This window comes from Schistocerca gregaria, chromosome X, assembly GCF_023897955.1.
Source record: "Schistocerca gregaria isolate iqSchGreg1 chromosome X, iqSchGreg1.2, whole genome shotgun sequence".
Lineage (NCBI taxonomy): Eukaryota > Metazoa > Arthropoda > Insecta > Orthoptera > Acrididae > Schistocerca > Schistocerca gregaria.
The window spans coordinates 126765946-126780991 of record NC_064931.1 but is presented as its reverse complement, the minus strand read 5'-3'; the positions used below and the strand labels follow the sequence as shown (position 1 = coordinate 126780991).

At 40.2% G+C, this 15046-nt stretch overlaps 1 protein-coding gene across 1 annotated transcript in view; it reads right to left on the bottom strand.

Moving 5' to 3' along the window:
- The window catches only part of LOC126299555 (mediator of RNA polymerase II transcription subunit 16), a 319626-nt gene that overhangs the window by 209732 nt on the left and 94848 nt on the right, over positions 1-15046 (bottom strand). The window contains exon 4 of the mRNA XM_049991550.1: positions 2158-2292. Coding sequence (XP_049847507.1) covers positions 2158-2292 — 135 coding nt within the window. The remainder of the gene's footprint in view (positions 1-2157; positions 2293-15046) is intronic.

Sequence of the window (15046 nt, the reverse complement as noted above, 5' to 3'; positions counted from 1 at the left end):
GGGGGAGAGAGAGAGAGAGAGAGATTTACCTTCAAACATCTGCTAAAGGAAATATTACTCTCAGAGCGCCATTAATACATCAATTTTCTCTGAACGGACAATGAAACTTCTAAAAACTTGTTACGGCCCTGTCAAATTCACTACAGATGGACCACACAAGCTGTACACATACTAAGAAAGCTTCTGAATTTAACCTTACTTTCGAAGCACACACTTTTTGTATGTATTGGGACTATTGAGTCATCAGTCTTCTGAATGATTTGATGTGCCCTGCCATGAATTCCTTTCTTGTGCCAACCCCTTCATCTACGAGAAGAACTTGCAACCTACATCCTCAATTATTTGCTGGATGTATTCCAGTTTCTATCTCCCTCTACAGTTTTTACTCTCTGCAGCTCCCTCTAGTACCATGTAAGTTATTCCTTGATGTCTTAACAGATGCCCTATCATCCTTCCACTTCATCTTGTTAGTGCTTTCCACATGTTCCTTTCCTCTCCAACTCTGCTCAGAAACTCTTCAATCCTAACCTTATGCCTACAAATCCAGATAAAGTATTTCTAACACTGACTCTGGTAGTGTGTTTGAAGAAGAACAAGAAGAAAACATGACTCTTGACCTGGGATTTTTTTTTAATGAGAGAGAGATATACACATGAAAATCCGTTAATGGGAATGTTACACTCAGAACTTGTGGATTACAACTAATTTCTGTGGATGGACAGTGAAACATTTACTAACTTATTTAGAGTTACTTCACCATCACACTGAAAAAGAAGATGCATGTATGTGAAAATTTATTCTCTTTTCCTTGGTCCTACAATTACATTTCATTAAAATACCACAAGATGAGAACAAATCACCCACATCATCCATAAAAGAACCTGAGAAGTTTAATTACTTTTATTTCATTACACTCCTGCTTTTATGTCCTAATGCTGATTTTGTTCATAACCTCTTCATTTATAATATATGGCGGGAAAAGATGTGATACCTTTACCATTCTGGTAACTGTCATCGCTACTTTGTTTTATCCTTGATTGAAGTTTCTTTAGTTGTACAAATCATACAGTGGGACATTGTAATTAAACAATTTTTCACTATACATATGCAGCAAAACATCTAACAAACTACATTCGCCATGTTGTCAAACTTTCCGTCAATCAAAATTTCTCACAAACACATCAAACATGATCTATGCTTGACAAACACATTAAACAGCACCATACATGGTCAAGTAATTGGCAAGCATAGTTAAGTTTGACAAAATGTTTGATCATTTAAGGGGGCCTTTAGACTAAGTTCAGGTGATCTGCCGGCCCTTGTTGTGTGGGTGGCAAAAAAAAACCTTTAGGTAGTGGAGAGTGAACACTGAGTAGAATTAACTGCTTAAAGGGAACTGGCCATGGTCAGTTGTAATCTACTGAACTGTAATTGATTTTCCACTTCCCAAAGTGAAATAGCAAACTTCCAAGAAAGACAAGTTGCCACTTCACATACTGGCTCTTGTAGACCTATTTTAGACTCAGTGTTTCTATGTATGTTACTGACCTATTTTTCTATGTTTATGTAGAAGGAGAACAATGTAAAAACTCCAAGTTAACCATTTTTTTGTATAGTAGTTAAAATATCCTTTGATAGAATCCTAAACACCTGTAGTATTGAATTGAAAATTTCTGTCATCGTGCACTATATCATCAATCAAGGCTAAAGGACTACTTCAAATGAGGTTTGTACACCAGTAATGTTAGAAGCACTTCTGAATTTCATTTTCATTTGTGTGTATTGTTTATAATGAAGGTAGCATTTAATCAGTGTATAGCTGTTTTTCAATTCTCCTATGGCCTGTATCATTTTATGATCACTTACTTCCGTTTCACCCAATATACATAGCAAACAGATGAGCTAATGAATTATACTAAGAGTACAGACCAAGTTAGAAAATACTGAACAGCAAAAATAAGTAGTTTTATCACAAAAATTTGGGAAAATTATCATATTATCAGTAAAAGATAACAATAAACCAAACTTTCTATGGAGGAGAAAAAGATGAATATTTGTGCCAAACAAATGGTTCTTTGCTAAGTAGAGAGATATGCCAATCTTATTGAAATTTGAATTCATGATCAACAATAACAAATAGTAGCAACTATTACTCACCTTTTTCCCATTATGAAAGAATAATGCTGAAAGAATGTGTTCACCAGGAAAGGATACAGTACCAAGGCAAACCCACTCATTTAATAAATGGTCTTTAAAAGTCCATAATTGAACATTCCCATCTACATCTGCAATCTGAAAAAAAATAAAAATTAGAAAATATGGCTCAGTTTTTAAGACATTAAGACAGATCTTATCAACATTTTATGCTCTGAAAATTAGCACCGTAACTGAATATAATATTCATTCTCTCAGAATACTCAGTAGTGATTGAAAGTTACACATCACAAGAGAAGAAATATTTTTAGCCTCAAGTGGGAAGTATTCTGAGAAACCTGTTAACATAACACACATTTCAAACTACAGCATCAGTTACTTGTGTTCTCCATATCATTTGAAAACAGCTGATTGCTATTTCCCATGAGCCCTGCAGGAAGCCGCTAGCCTAAGAGAAGGAATTTCCGAGATAAGTTTAACTTAAAACTAGGGATTCAACATAATAATAATTACATATGACAAGTCAAAACTGTGTGCTAGACAAATGTGAACCTAGATACCTGCCTTGTGCTACCTACCAACTGTGCTATCTGGTCCACTCTATGAGACTCAAAGCTTCAATCTGCCAAAAGTTGCTCAACATTCTTCCAAATTTTGTATAATTTCTCTCACAATTCTGTGGGCCTAACTGATATGAGAGAATGCTCCATTATGTTTGAACATTAATTTTATTTATTCCATCAAGCAACTACCGTACTGAAAGGCCTCTTTATGAGGCTGCTGTTTGTAAATATGAGCATTATACACTATTACATCCCAACTAGGATAATGCTTATGAATGAAGAATCTGCATTTTACTGTTAAATTCCTTGGATTATACATATTAAACTTTTTCAAAAAATAATATATGTACCTTTTCCTCAGAGACTATTTAAGAGATTTCTAAAAAAATTTCTCTGTTTAATCTCTATGCATATAGTAAGCTTCTCTCATGAGGTTTTTTGAATATGTGGAATAGGAGAATTTTAATAATTTTTCAATTATAATTCTGTAAGTATAATACAAAATATAAGGAAAATTCTAAGCACTGTGTCCTATATCTCAGCTTACACTCAGAATTTCAAAATTTACTCGAGATAACATTTACTGGGTTTATAGAAATAAGTGTACAAAATTTCATAATTATAGCCTTTATAGATTCTGAGAAAGGTACATAAACTTTTAAAAAAACACAATTTCCAGCAAATGCAATTTAAAGTTCAACCTTTTCTTATGTCACCTCTTCAGAAGGTCCCATATTTGCACTCAAGGTCCTCTTTCCCTTCACAATTTCTCTTCTGGTTTCTTGCTTTCTGCCTTCTTTCCTTTACCACATCTTCAACTGATTTTTCAGCTGCAGAGAGGAGCTCTAAATTATTTTTCCCACGGCGTCTCACTTGAAATTTCCTATTTTAATGCCCGTTCTCTCTAATACATTCATCCACTCAATGTTCCCATCATTAAATACAAGAACTACATCATAATTTGCAATTATGACAATTGTATCAGATGAAAATGTGGTTTTAGGGCATTGTTTCCATATGAGTGAATTTAGAGACTCATTTGGATTCTGGGTTTTTCCATGAACACACTTTCTCTGAAGTTCAGGATCAGCCAGAAACCAGTAAGTGGGCTTGACAACATCCACAATACAATTTGCAAGCCTCTACTTGTGAATGTAGGGTTTGTTATCCCTCTGAGTGTGTAGATATTTACACCAGCTAAAGTGGCACAGATTATGAATCGGACGTTCATCTGTTGAAACCAGGTCGAAATACGTAGCCCTTACTGCACTTTGTGACCACGGCATTATTGAATGATGAAAGAATCAAACACTTGTGTAAATCTCTGACAGCAGCACACGGCAAGACAAGAACTGTGTCTTCATAAACAAAGCAGCTAATGCTTTTGCTTGCAGCTAGCGCCACCACCAGTCAAGTGGGGACAGCAGTACGGCCCACTCTCTGTCACATCATTTGCGCTCGGTGAAGATTCTACTTGCCAATAACGACTGTGTCCTGATTGTTTATGAAGAACTTACTTTGTTACTGGTCTTGGCCTGGACTGTTTTCTCACTGTTTCTGTCCACATGTGTGTTTAGACTTTGGTGCTCAGTCACTACTACCGTATTTCCTGGGTACTTGCAATAAAACAGTAGATACTACAGTTTTTGGTAACAAGACCCTTTAAGTTTCTACGTGTTTTCCATGAGATGATGGAGTGGGTTCAGTTGTTACAGCAGGAGCTTGAGCAGCAACAACACCACTTAGACTTCCTTTATTTAGTTGTTTATGACTTTGCATGGTGCCAAGGGTATTCTGCAACTACCAACGGCACATCCATCCCGACACTCGCCTTCTCATATGTTTGGTCATTCACCGACACCCTCATTGTTTTCTTCTTGTTTGCACCATTTTCAGATTGTGGCTCTTCCCAAAGCAGTCCTTAGGCCCATACATGGAGTTTCTAGAGGTTCATAGTGCCACGAGAGTGCTCAGCCAGAAGTTCAGTTATTGCAGCAAGGTTTATATTTCGCTGCAAATTCGGTAATGGCCTTTCCATTTCTTGGTTGATACCAGGGTCTGTTGCTCTTGTGAATCTTGAAGTGTATCATTGCTTCAAGTGCTCTTCTCTTTCCTTCACCAACCATCATGATGATCAGTCAATTCCTCTTCAAGGACAGTTCACAATCGACACTGAGTATCAGCATGTCAAGTGGGCAATCATGTTTTTGGCTGTAGAAAGCACGACATCTGAAAACATTTTTGGTTTTCAAATTCAAGATGCTGTCACCCTGTTTCTTATTCCATCATATTCCATGCATTAGACAAGCTATGCCATAAGTTTGGGTCAATATTTTTGCTAGGATTGGGTGCTATGAAGGATTATTAGGCCTAAATCACCATTAAACTGACAGTCATTCCTTGCTTGGCCTATTCTGTTTGCTCTGCAGCCTGGAGTTAAGGAAGAACTGAACTGGTTACACAGCCTGGGTAACACTGACTCCATTCATTCCAGCCAGTGTGAGAGGCTCCTGGTTGTTATACAAAAGCCTAGGGGGATGCTTCATTTGTGCACACATTTTAAGTCTACCATTAACATCCAATCTGCAGTGCATACTATATTCCCTACCCTGAAAACATACCTGCACAACTGCCACGTGGTGAGTGTTTTTCTAAAACTGACTTGATGGAGGCATACTTGCAGTTTCAGCTGGAGTCCAACTCTCAACAAATAATGGTAATCAAAACTACCTTCTGATAGTACCGTTATATGCATCTTCCATTTAGCATCATGAGTGCCATTTTCCAAATATTTTTAGAATAGGTAATGCAAGATGATCCACGTTGTGCAAACTATCTTAATGACATCGTCATTAAGGGTTCCTCATGGCAGGAACATCTCGCTAACTACCAGATTATGTTCACCAAATCTGTGAAAATCAAAGTCTTTTTATGTAGATAGAGGATATTTCTGTACGCTTATTATGAAAGACTGAGTCAAACATATGAAGCACCGTGTAGTGGCAATTGATAACATCCATAAATCGTAGAACCTGAGGGAATTCCAATCATTTCTAGGCAAACAGTTATTATTCAAAATTTCTCCCTAATGTGGCAAAGAAAAGGTGTTCCTTTCATTTGGCCACAGACTGTGACAGAGCATTCACCCACATGAAGATGCTGCTAAGGATATCACTGTGCCTCAGTACCTTCACACTGGACCAACATCTCAAATTGACAACGGATGCTTCCTAGTACAAGGTTGGAGAGATGTTAGCTCACAGAAATCCTGACAGGTCTGAACAGCTTCTTGTATATACCTCCAAAATGTTAACAGCTGCTCAACAGTGCACTGAACAGCAGGTGGCACAACCAAGAACTTTTACACCATGCCACACGCCCCATAAGCCATCGTACTGTGTTGACATAAAACTTTCATGGCCTCTTCTGTCAATACATGTGATTGGTGATGCTCAATGCGCAGTCCAATTATCCATGTGTCCTGTGCAGGTACTCTGTCACCACAGAAGCTGCAATGTGGGTTCTTACCCAGGTCTTCATAACTGAAGGGCTGCCCTGGACAATCATCTCCGATAAAATCCCACAGTGCAAATCCGCATTGTTTCAAGACTTCTGCACCCATAATGGTCTTGCTTCCCACATCATTTCAGCCACAAATGAATGGGGAGACGGAGTATATGGTGAACACCTGTAAGACACAGTTAAAAGTGTTTAGCAGACTCATCAGCAGACTTGGGATTGTCTCTGTTTCTCAGCACCTACAGGACCACATTGCTGCCAGTGGGGGTCCTCCACGCTCAAAAGTAACTCTTCTTGTGCCGTGACCTGAAGTGTGCTCATGTCCTTTGCAATTTGGCGCAGGCATCCATCTGGACACACACTTTCAGTCGACAGCATTGATGGCTGCCAGTAACAATGCAAGCGATATGCGGTCTGCCAATGTTCACTATGAATTCCAGTGGTGTATCACTAACCCGCCATCTGAACCAGCTGTGTTCTCAGTGGGGTGCCAATCTGCCTCACAACCACAGCAGATGCCAGTGGGGAGTCTGCCTATGTGCACCAGATATCAGGCACCACAGGAGTATACTGATCTGCAGAGCTGTTGGGTGCCAGTGACATCGATATATGGCCACCACGTTCCACATATGTTTGACAATACCCGCCTCGACACCATCGTCGGCCCTCCCCCATTTGTACTGCACCTGTACCTCACCACTGATGGAGCAGTTTCCTCACCACCAGCATGTGCATTATCATTACCACATCTGGCTCACCATCCTCTGGGCACTTTCTAGGCACATTCCTTGCCGAGTCAGAGACAGCTGAGTGCCCAATACCTCAACAGTGATGCCTCATCAGACTCCAACAAACTGATGAAGGCAAACACAATCAACACACAGCTGCCACTGCACTGTCACCTCCAAATCACTTGGACAGATTCCAAGGCCTTCTCGGCCACACTGATCTGTCTCCAGTGGCAGCCCCACCCACATCTAGCATTTTTCCACCAAAACTTGCGATGCACTGCTCCCCTAATGTGGTGGTGGTAGTTGTTGTTGGGGAGGGGTGGGGGGTGTTAGATGAGGCTAGATGTCCGCTTGCACTGCCATCATCATAACCGCAGAGTCTGTACATGACATCAAGACTGAAACAAGGCCACCTGCTTCACTTGCCGACAGTCCCACTGCTGACCAAGAGGGGACAACCACATGCCAGCAGTGCAGCCTGTCCTTTCTCAGACTGTTCGAACTCCCTAACAGTTCTACTTGCCGATTAGGACTGTTCTGGTATTTGCTTATGACACACTTGCTTTGTTACCAGTTTTGGCCTAGACTGTTTTTCCACTGTTTCTGTCCACACGTGTGTGCTAACTCTGGTACTCAGTTTCTTCCACTGTATTTACCGTGTACTTTGGTCTCACAGTAAAACTGTAGGTACTAAAAATAACACATCTGAAGAGGACATCATAACTTCTGTAATCCTGCAATGCTAACAGTTACCACACAGGTTCTCAATGGGTGACTGAATTCCACATGTTTGTATATAAATACACCTGCCATTTCCCATAGGACATTCAAAGAAAACATGATCTGAATCAGCCCACTGACTGCACGAACAGGAAAGTGTCTCCATGGCATGCAATCTTCACAGATGTTTGTGAAAACACACATTATGAAATTTTAGTTTACCTATTAAAGGAACCAGTGAATTGGATTTCACTTACTGAAAAGCTGACGAGTGGATTATAATGTAATTTTCGTCTTTGTGTCATACTGTCTCTTCCACGCTCAAGAGACGAGACTTCAACAACACCTTAAACTCCAAAATGGCTATCATATTCGAGTTCAGGGTTGTGCATTTCTTACAGATCATGTTGTTGTTGTGGTCTTCAATCCTGAGACTGGTTTGACGCAGCTCTCCATGCTACTCTATCCTGTGCAAGCTTCTTCATCTCCCAGTACTTACTGCAACTTACATCCTTCTGAATCTACTTAGTGTGATCATCTCTTGGTCTCCCTCTACGATTTTTACCCCCCATGCTGCCCTCCAAAGCTAAATTTGTGAACCCTTGATGCCTCAGAACATGTCGTACCAACCGATCGGTCCCTTCTTCTTGTCAAGTTGTGCCACAAACTCCTCTTCTCCCCAATTCTATTCAATACCTCCTCATTAGTTACGTGATCTACCCATCTAATCTTCAGCATTCTTCTGTAGCACCACATTTCAAAAGCTTCTGTTCTCTTCTTGTCCAAAATATTTATCGTCCATTTTTCACTTCCATACATGGCTACACTCCATACAAATACTTTCAGAAACAACTTCCTGACACTTAAATCTATATTCGATGTTAACAAATTTCTCTTCTTCAGAAACTATTTCCTTGCCATTGCCAGTCTACATTTTATAGCCTCTCTACTTTGACCATCATCAGTTATTTTGCTCCCCAAATAGCAAAACTCCTTTACTACTTTAAGTGTCTCATTTCATAATCTAATTCCCTCAGCACCACCCGAATTAATTCGACTACATTCCATTATCCTCGTTTTGCTTTTGTTGATGTTCATCTTATATCCTCTTTTCAAGACACTGTCCATTCCGTTCAACTGCTCTTCCAAGTCCTTTGCTGTCTCTGACAGAATTACAATGTCATCAGCGAACCTCAAATTTTTATTTCTTCTCCATGGATTTTAACACCTACTCCGAATTTTTCTTTTGTTTCCCTTACCTTGCTCAATATACAGATTGAATAACATCGGGGATAGACTACAGCCCTGTCTCACTCCCTTCCCAACCACTGCTTCCCTTTCATGTCCCTCGACTCTTATAACTGCCATCTGGTTTCTGTACATACCGTAAATAGCCTTTCGCTCCCTGTATTTTACCCCTGCCACCTTTAGAATTTGAAAGAGAGCATTCCAGTCAACATTGTCAAAAGTTTTCTCTAAGACTACAAATGTTAGAAATGTAGGTTTGCCTTTCCTTAATCTTTCTTCTAAGATAAGTCGTAAGGTCAGTATTGTGGTGTCACCGCCAGACACCACACTTGCCAGGTGGTAGCCCTTAAATCGGCCACGGTCAGGTAGTATACGTCGGACCCGTGTGTCGCCACTATCAGTGATTGCAGACCGAGCGTCGCCACATGGCAGGTCTAGAGAGACTTCCTAGCACTCACCCCAGTTGTACAGCCGACTTTGCTAGCGATGGTTCACTGCCTACTACGTTCTCATTTGCCGAGAAGATAGTTTAGTACAGCTTTCAGCTACGTCTTTTGCTACGACCTAGCAAGGCGCCCTTATCAGTACTATTTATACTGTGAAATATGTAACGTCAAGAGCAATGTTCATCATTAATGGATTAAAGTTAAGTATTCCACCAGCTACGTCCGTTTTTCTCAATTTTAATTCCCTTGTCATGTTCCAGACCTCACACCAGCCTGCGTGAGCTAAAACGCGTACATTTTAGCCTCCTTTAGTAACACAGTGTTGGCTCTCCTGCGAACCACAACAAGTATTGCCTCACGTGTTCCAATATTTCTACAAAATCCAAACTGATTCTACCAGTTTTTCCATTCGTCTGTAAAGAATTCGGGTTAGTATTTTGCAGGTGTGACTTATAAAATTGATAGTTTGGTAATTTTCACATCTGTCAACACCTGCTTTCTTTGGGATTGGAATTATTATATTCTTCTTGAAGTCTGAGGGTATTTTGCTGTCCCGTACATCTTACTCACCAGATGGTAGAGTTTTATCAGGAGTTGCTCTCCCAAGGCCGTCAGTCGTTCTAATGGAATGTTGTCTACTCCCGGGGCCTTGTTTCGACTCAGGTCTTTCAGTGCTCTGTCAAACTCTTTACGCATCTTCATCTACATCCTCTTCCATTTCCATAATATTGTCCTCAAATACATCGCCCTTGTATAGACCCTCTATATACTCCTTCCACCTTTCTGCTTTCCCTTCTTTGCCTAGAACCCTGGTTTCCATCTGAGCTCTTGATGTTCATACAAGTGGTTCTCTTTTCCCCAAAGGTCTCTTTAATTTTCCTGTAGGCTGTATATATCTTACCCCTAGTGATATGCGGCTCTACATCCTAACATTTGTCCTCTAGCCACCCCTGCTTAGCCATTTTTCACTTCCTGTCGATCTCATTTTTGACAATTTGTATTCCTTTTTGTGTGATTCATTTACTGCATTTTTATATTTTCTTCTTTCATCAATTAAATTCAATATTTCTTATAGGATTTCTACTAGCCCTCGTCTTTTTACCTACTTGATCCTCTGCTGCCTTCACTACTTCATCCCTCAGAGCTACCCATTCTTCTTCTACTGTATTTCTTTCCCCCATTCCTGTACATTGTTCCCTTATGCTCTCCCTGAAACTCTGTACAACCTCTGGTTTAGTCAGTTTATCCAGGTCCCATCTCCTTAAATTCCCACCTTTTTGCAGTTTCTTCAGTTTTAATCTATAGTTCATAACCAATAAATTGTGGTCAGAGTTCACATCTGTCCCTGGAAATGTCTCACAATTTAAAACCTGGTTCCTAAATCTCTGTCTCACCGTTATATAAACTATCTGAAACCTGTCAGTATCTCCAGGATTCTTCCATGTATACCATCTTCTTTTCATAATTCTTGAACCAAGTGTTAGCTATGATTAAGTTATGCTCTGTGCAAAATTCTATCAGACGGCTTCCTCTTTCATTTCTTACTCCCAATCCATATTCACCTACTATGTTTCCTTCTCTCCCTTTTCCTACTCTCAAATTATAGTCACCCATGACTATTAAATTTTCGTCTCCCTTCACTACCTGAATAATTTCTTTTATCTCATCATACATTTCATCAATTTCTTCGTCATCTGCAGAGCTAGTTGGCATATAAACTTGTACTACTGTAGTAGGCGTGGGCTTCGTGTCTATCTTGCCGCAATAATGCGTTCACTATGCTGTTTGTAGTATCTTACTCGCACTCCTATTTTTTTCATTCATTATTAAACCTACTCATGCATTACACCTATTTGATTTTGTATTTATAACCCTGTATCCACCTGACCAAAAGTCTTGTTCCTCCTGCCACCGAACTTCACTAATTCCCACTACATCTAACTTTAACCTATCCATTTCCCTTTTTAAATTTTCCAACCTACCTGCCCGATTAAGGGATCTGACATTCCACACTCTGATCCGTACAGCCCAGTTTTCTTTCTCCCAACAGGATGCCACCATCATTTAACCATACAGTAAAGCTGCGTGTCCTCGGGAAAAATTATGGCTGTAGTATCCCCTTGCTTTCAGCCATTCGCAGTAACAGCATAGCAAGGCCGTTTTGGTTAATGTTACAAGGCCAGATCAGTCAATCATCCAGACTGTTGCCCCTGCAACTACTGAAAAGGCTGCTGCCCCTCTTCAGGAAACACACGTTTGTCTGGCCTCTCAACAGATACCCCTCTGTTGTGGTTGCACCTAAACTACGACCATCTGTATTGCTGAGGCACGCAAGCCTCCCCACCAACGGCAAGGTCCATGGTTCATGGGGAGGTACAGATCATACACCACAAAATATCTCTCTCTGCATGCACATGCCCATGTGCATGCACGCACCCACTTGCACCCACATGTGCAGCTACACTTTCCATCACAGCAGTGCAACTGTGTAAAGTTGTTGTGTTTTCTGCAATAGGAGTGTTTACTGGAGTGGAGCAATGAGGAGAAGAGGTGAACAGAGGAGTACAGGGAAAGGAGGTTGACTGATGGGAGAGACAGGCAGCAACGGAATGGGACAGGAATGTGGTACTGGTGAGCCCATGGAGGTACACACAGTTAAAGTTCCATGTGCACACAAAGCAGCAGAGTGTGTAGCAAGAGGTAGGGGAAGTGGAGGCACAGAACAGAGGAAGAGGAGACTGCAGAGAGAACAGTGAGAGGGTAGATTAACAGAGTTATATAGTGTGTCTCTCCTAAGAGTTGTCACGTGCACGTCCTTTGATGTTTCAGCAGATATTTGTAATTTCATTTTTTCATTGTGTAGCTGGAGTCAACCCAAACAAATAGTGCTCATCGCATCTTTCATGTGACACCCAGAGTCAGTGTCAGTCTGTTTTCCATTACCAGCAAAATTATTTTTAAAGTGGAATTTTACATGCCCATTCAATAGAGCAATCCAAAATTAGCATAGTGTGACATTTGTTTTATTGATACGTATTAACAGAGACAGTAAAACACGAAGAATAACCAGCAATTCAGCAGTGACAGCACCACCCTGGCCTGCACTGATTGCTACCACCCAGTGTGCAGTGCTACTGAATCGTTGCTGACTCCAGCTACACAATGCAAATACAAAATTGCAAATATCTGCTGAAACACCAGAGAAAAAGCACCTGACAATCCTTAGCAGACACACCCTGTATAAAAGGTATGGGGTAGGGGTAAAGGTGAGTGACAGATATGGGTTAGTGGGGAGTAGTAGGAGGATTTTGGGATTGGAGGTTACATTTAAACAATAATTCCCAGCTATGGGGAGCAGTAATATATTTTTAGTAATCACATCAAAAAAATTTTGTTACATAATCTAATTTTCGTTGCAAGTACATGTCTGCAGCCATAGTACACTTTGAACTCCTCACGTCAAGTACCACAGCAATTGATACACGAGCCAAAAGAAAATGTTTCAGCCTGTTGATAAAGTGCAGTATCACATTGTAATTAATTTTCTGCCTTTGAAGGGGAACAATACTACAGTAATCCATGATGAACTGGTAGAAATGTATGGCAAACAATGCACCAACAAACAACACAGTGGTTATGTGGAGAAAGCACGTCTATTGTAGTCCAACAAGTTTGAATGACGAAGAATAAAGTGGCAGACCACAACTCTGTGAAGAAATCAGAATCTAAAGAGAAATGGCGGCCCTCCTACTTAAAGACCAGTGTATTACAATCGAGGCACGAGTGGGAAAATTGAAAATCAGTTGTGGATCAGTGTTGAACACCTTGTACAACATTTTAGACATTTTAAACATAACAAAGGTCGCTGCCTACTGGGTTCCATGACTGCTCATACCTATTCAAATAGCTCACAAGGAGCAGACTGCCATAGGGTCATACTACCAAACTCTTCTGATGAGGTTATGGATGGCTGCCAAGACAACGCATTATGAGAAGCTGACAGAGGTGGCGTCCTAGCTCAATGACAATGTCTCCGATCATTATTCACAGAAAAAAGTCATTGATGTTGCATCTTTCATATTATTAAATTTTTGACTTGCTCCCAAATTCTCCTGATATGGTAACCAATGACTTCTTCCTCTTCCCTTTTCAAAATTCATAGACATCTGTAACCAAGGTCTTCACCAAGTCATCCATATTTGGGAAAACTGTCATACTGAAAGGTTAATAAGTACACAAGGACTAACACCAACATTATGTTTCATGGTCACAGCTTGATGTTTGAGGTTAGAATTGAAACATCATTACTATCCCACAAACATATTTGAGACAAGCTGATACTTAGATGGGGGTGGAGAGAATACAGATGGCAAGGGCAATAAAGGAACCACGGAAGTCAAGCACGTTGTGCTCATCAGCACATCCTGCCACTGGGTGGTCAAATATGCTTTTGATCACAGTGACCATTCATTCAGGTGAACAGCTGGTCAGTGGTCTCACACACACACAAAAAGCTGTGCAATGGAAATATTTTACACCTCATAGCTACAAACTAATCAACGTGTCCTCACAGAGACAAGAATTAATGAACATGATCTCATTATAGTGACTGGTCACTAAAATTAATAAATCAATCAAGACAGTTAAGAGAGTATTTCTGCTAGAACGAGGAGAGAGACACTTGTCAGCACCCCACTCAGACAATGAATTGACATCAATTGGTTCCAGTATGATGAATGTAGAGGAATTACGGGTGAAATTTAAACAGATTGTAAATCATACTCTGGAGAAGTATGCACCAAGAAAGTGGATTAAGGGTGTGGAAGACCAACCACGATTTAACAATGAAATTTGAAAAATGCTGAGAAAGCATAGGCTACTATACTCTCAGTTTGAAACAACAGGCAGAAGTTAAAAGAAATTCACATGTCTGTAAAAAGATCAATGCATGAAACTCCCAAAAAATACCGCCATCATGCCTTAACTATGCATCTTGCCGAGAACCCAAGAAAATTCTTGTCCTACATAAAATCGCTATGTGGGTCTAAGGCTTTTATCCAGTCACTCATTGATCAGTTGGGTGTGGCAGTAGAAGACAGCAAAAGTAAAGATGAACTTTTAAATTTTGCAGGAGAATGATACAAACATTCCGTTGTTTGACCATCACACTGACTCTCATATGAAGGATATAGTAATAAGCACTGCTGGTGTAGAGAACAAACTGAAAGAGTTGAAAGCAAATAAGTCAACGGGTTCTGATGGAATCTCAATTTGATTTTACAAAGAGTACTGTACAGCACTGGCCCCTTACTTAGCTTGCACTTATTACAGATCTATCACCCAGCACAAAGCCCCTAGCGAATGGAAAAATGCATACGTGACTCCTGTATATAAGAAGGGTAAAAGAATGCACCTGCAAAATTACAGACCAATACCTTTAACATCAGTTAGCTGCAGAAACCTCGAACATATTCTCAGTTAAAATATAATAAATTTCCTTGAGAGGGAAAAGCTTCAATCCACAAATCAGCAAGGTTTTAGAAAGCATCTCTCGTGAGAAACTAGGCTTGGCCTTTCCTCACATGAGAGCCTGCAAACCACGTATGAAGGGCAACAGGTCGATTCCATATTCCTAGATTTCTGTAAAGCATTCAAAACAGTGCCA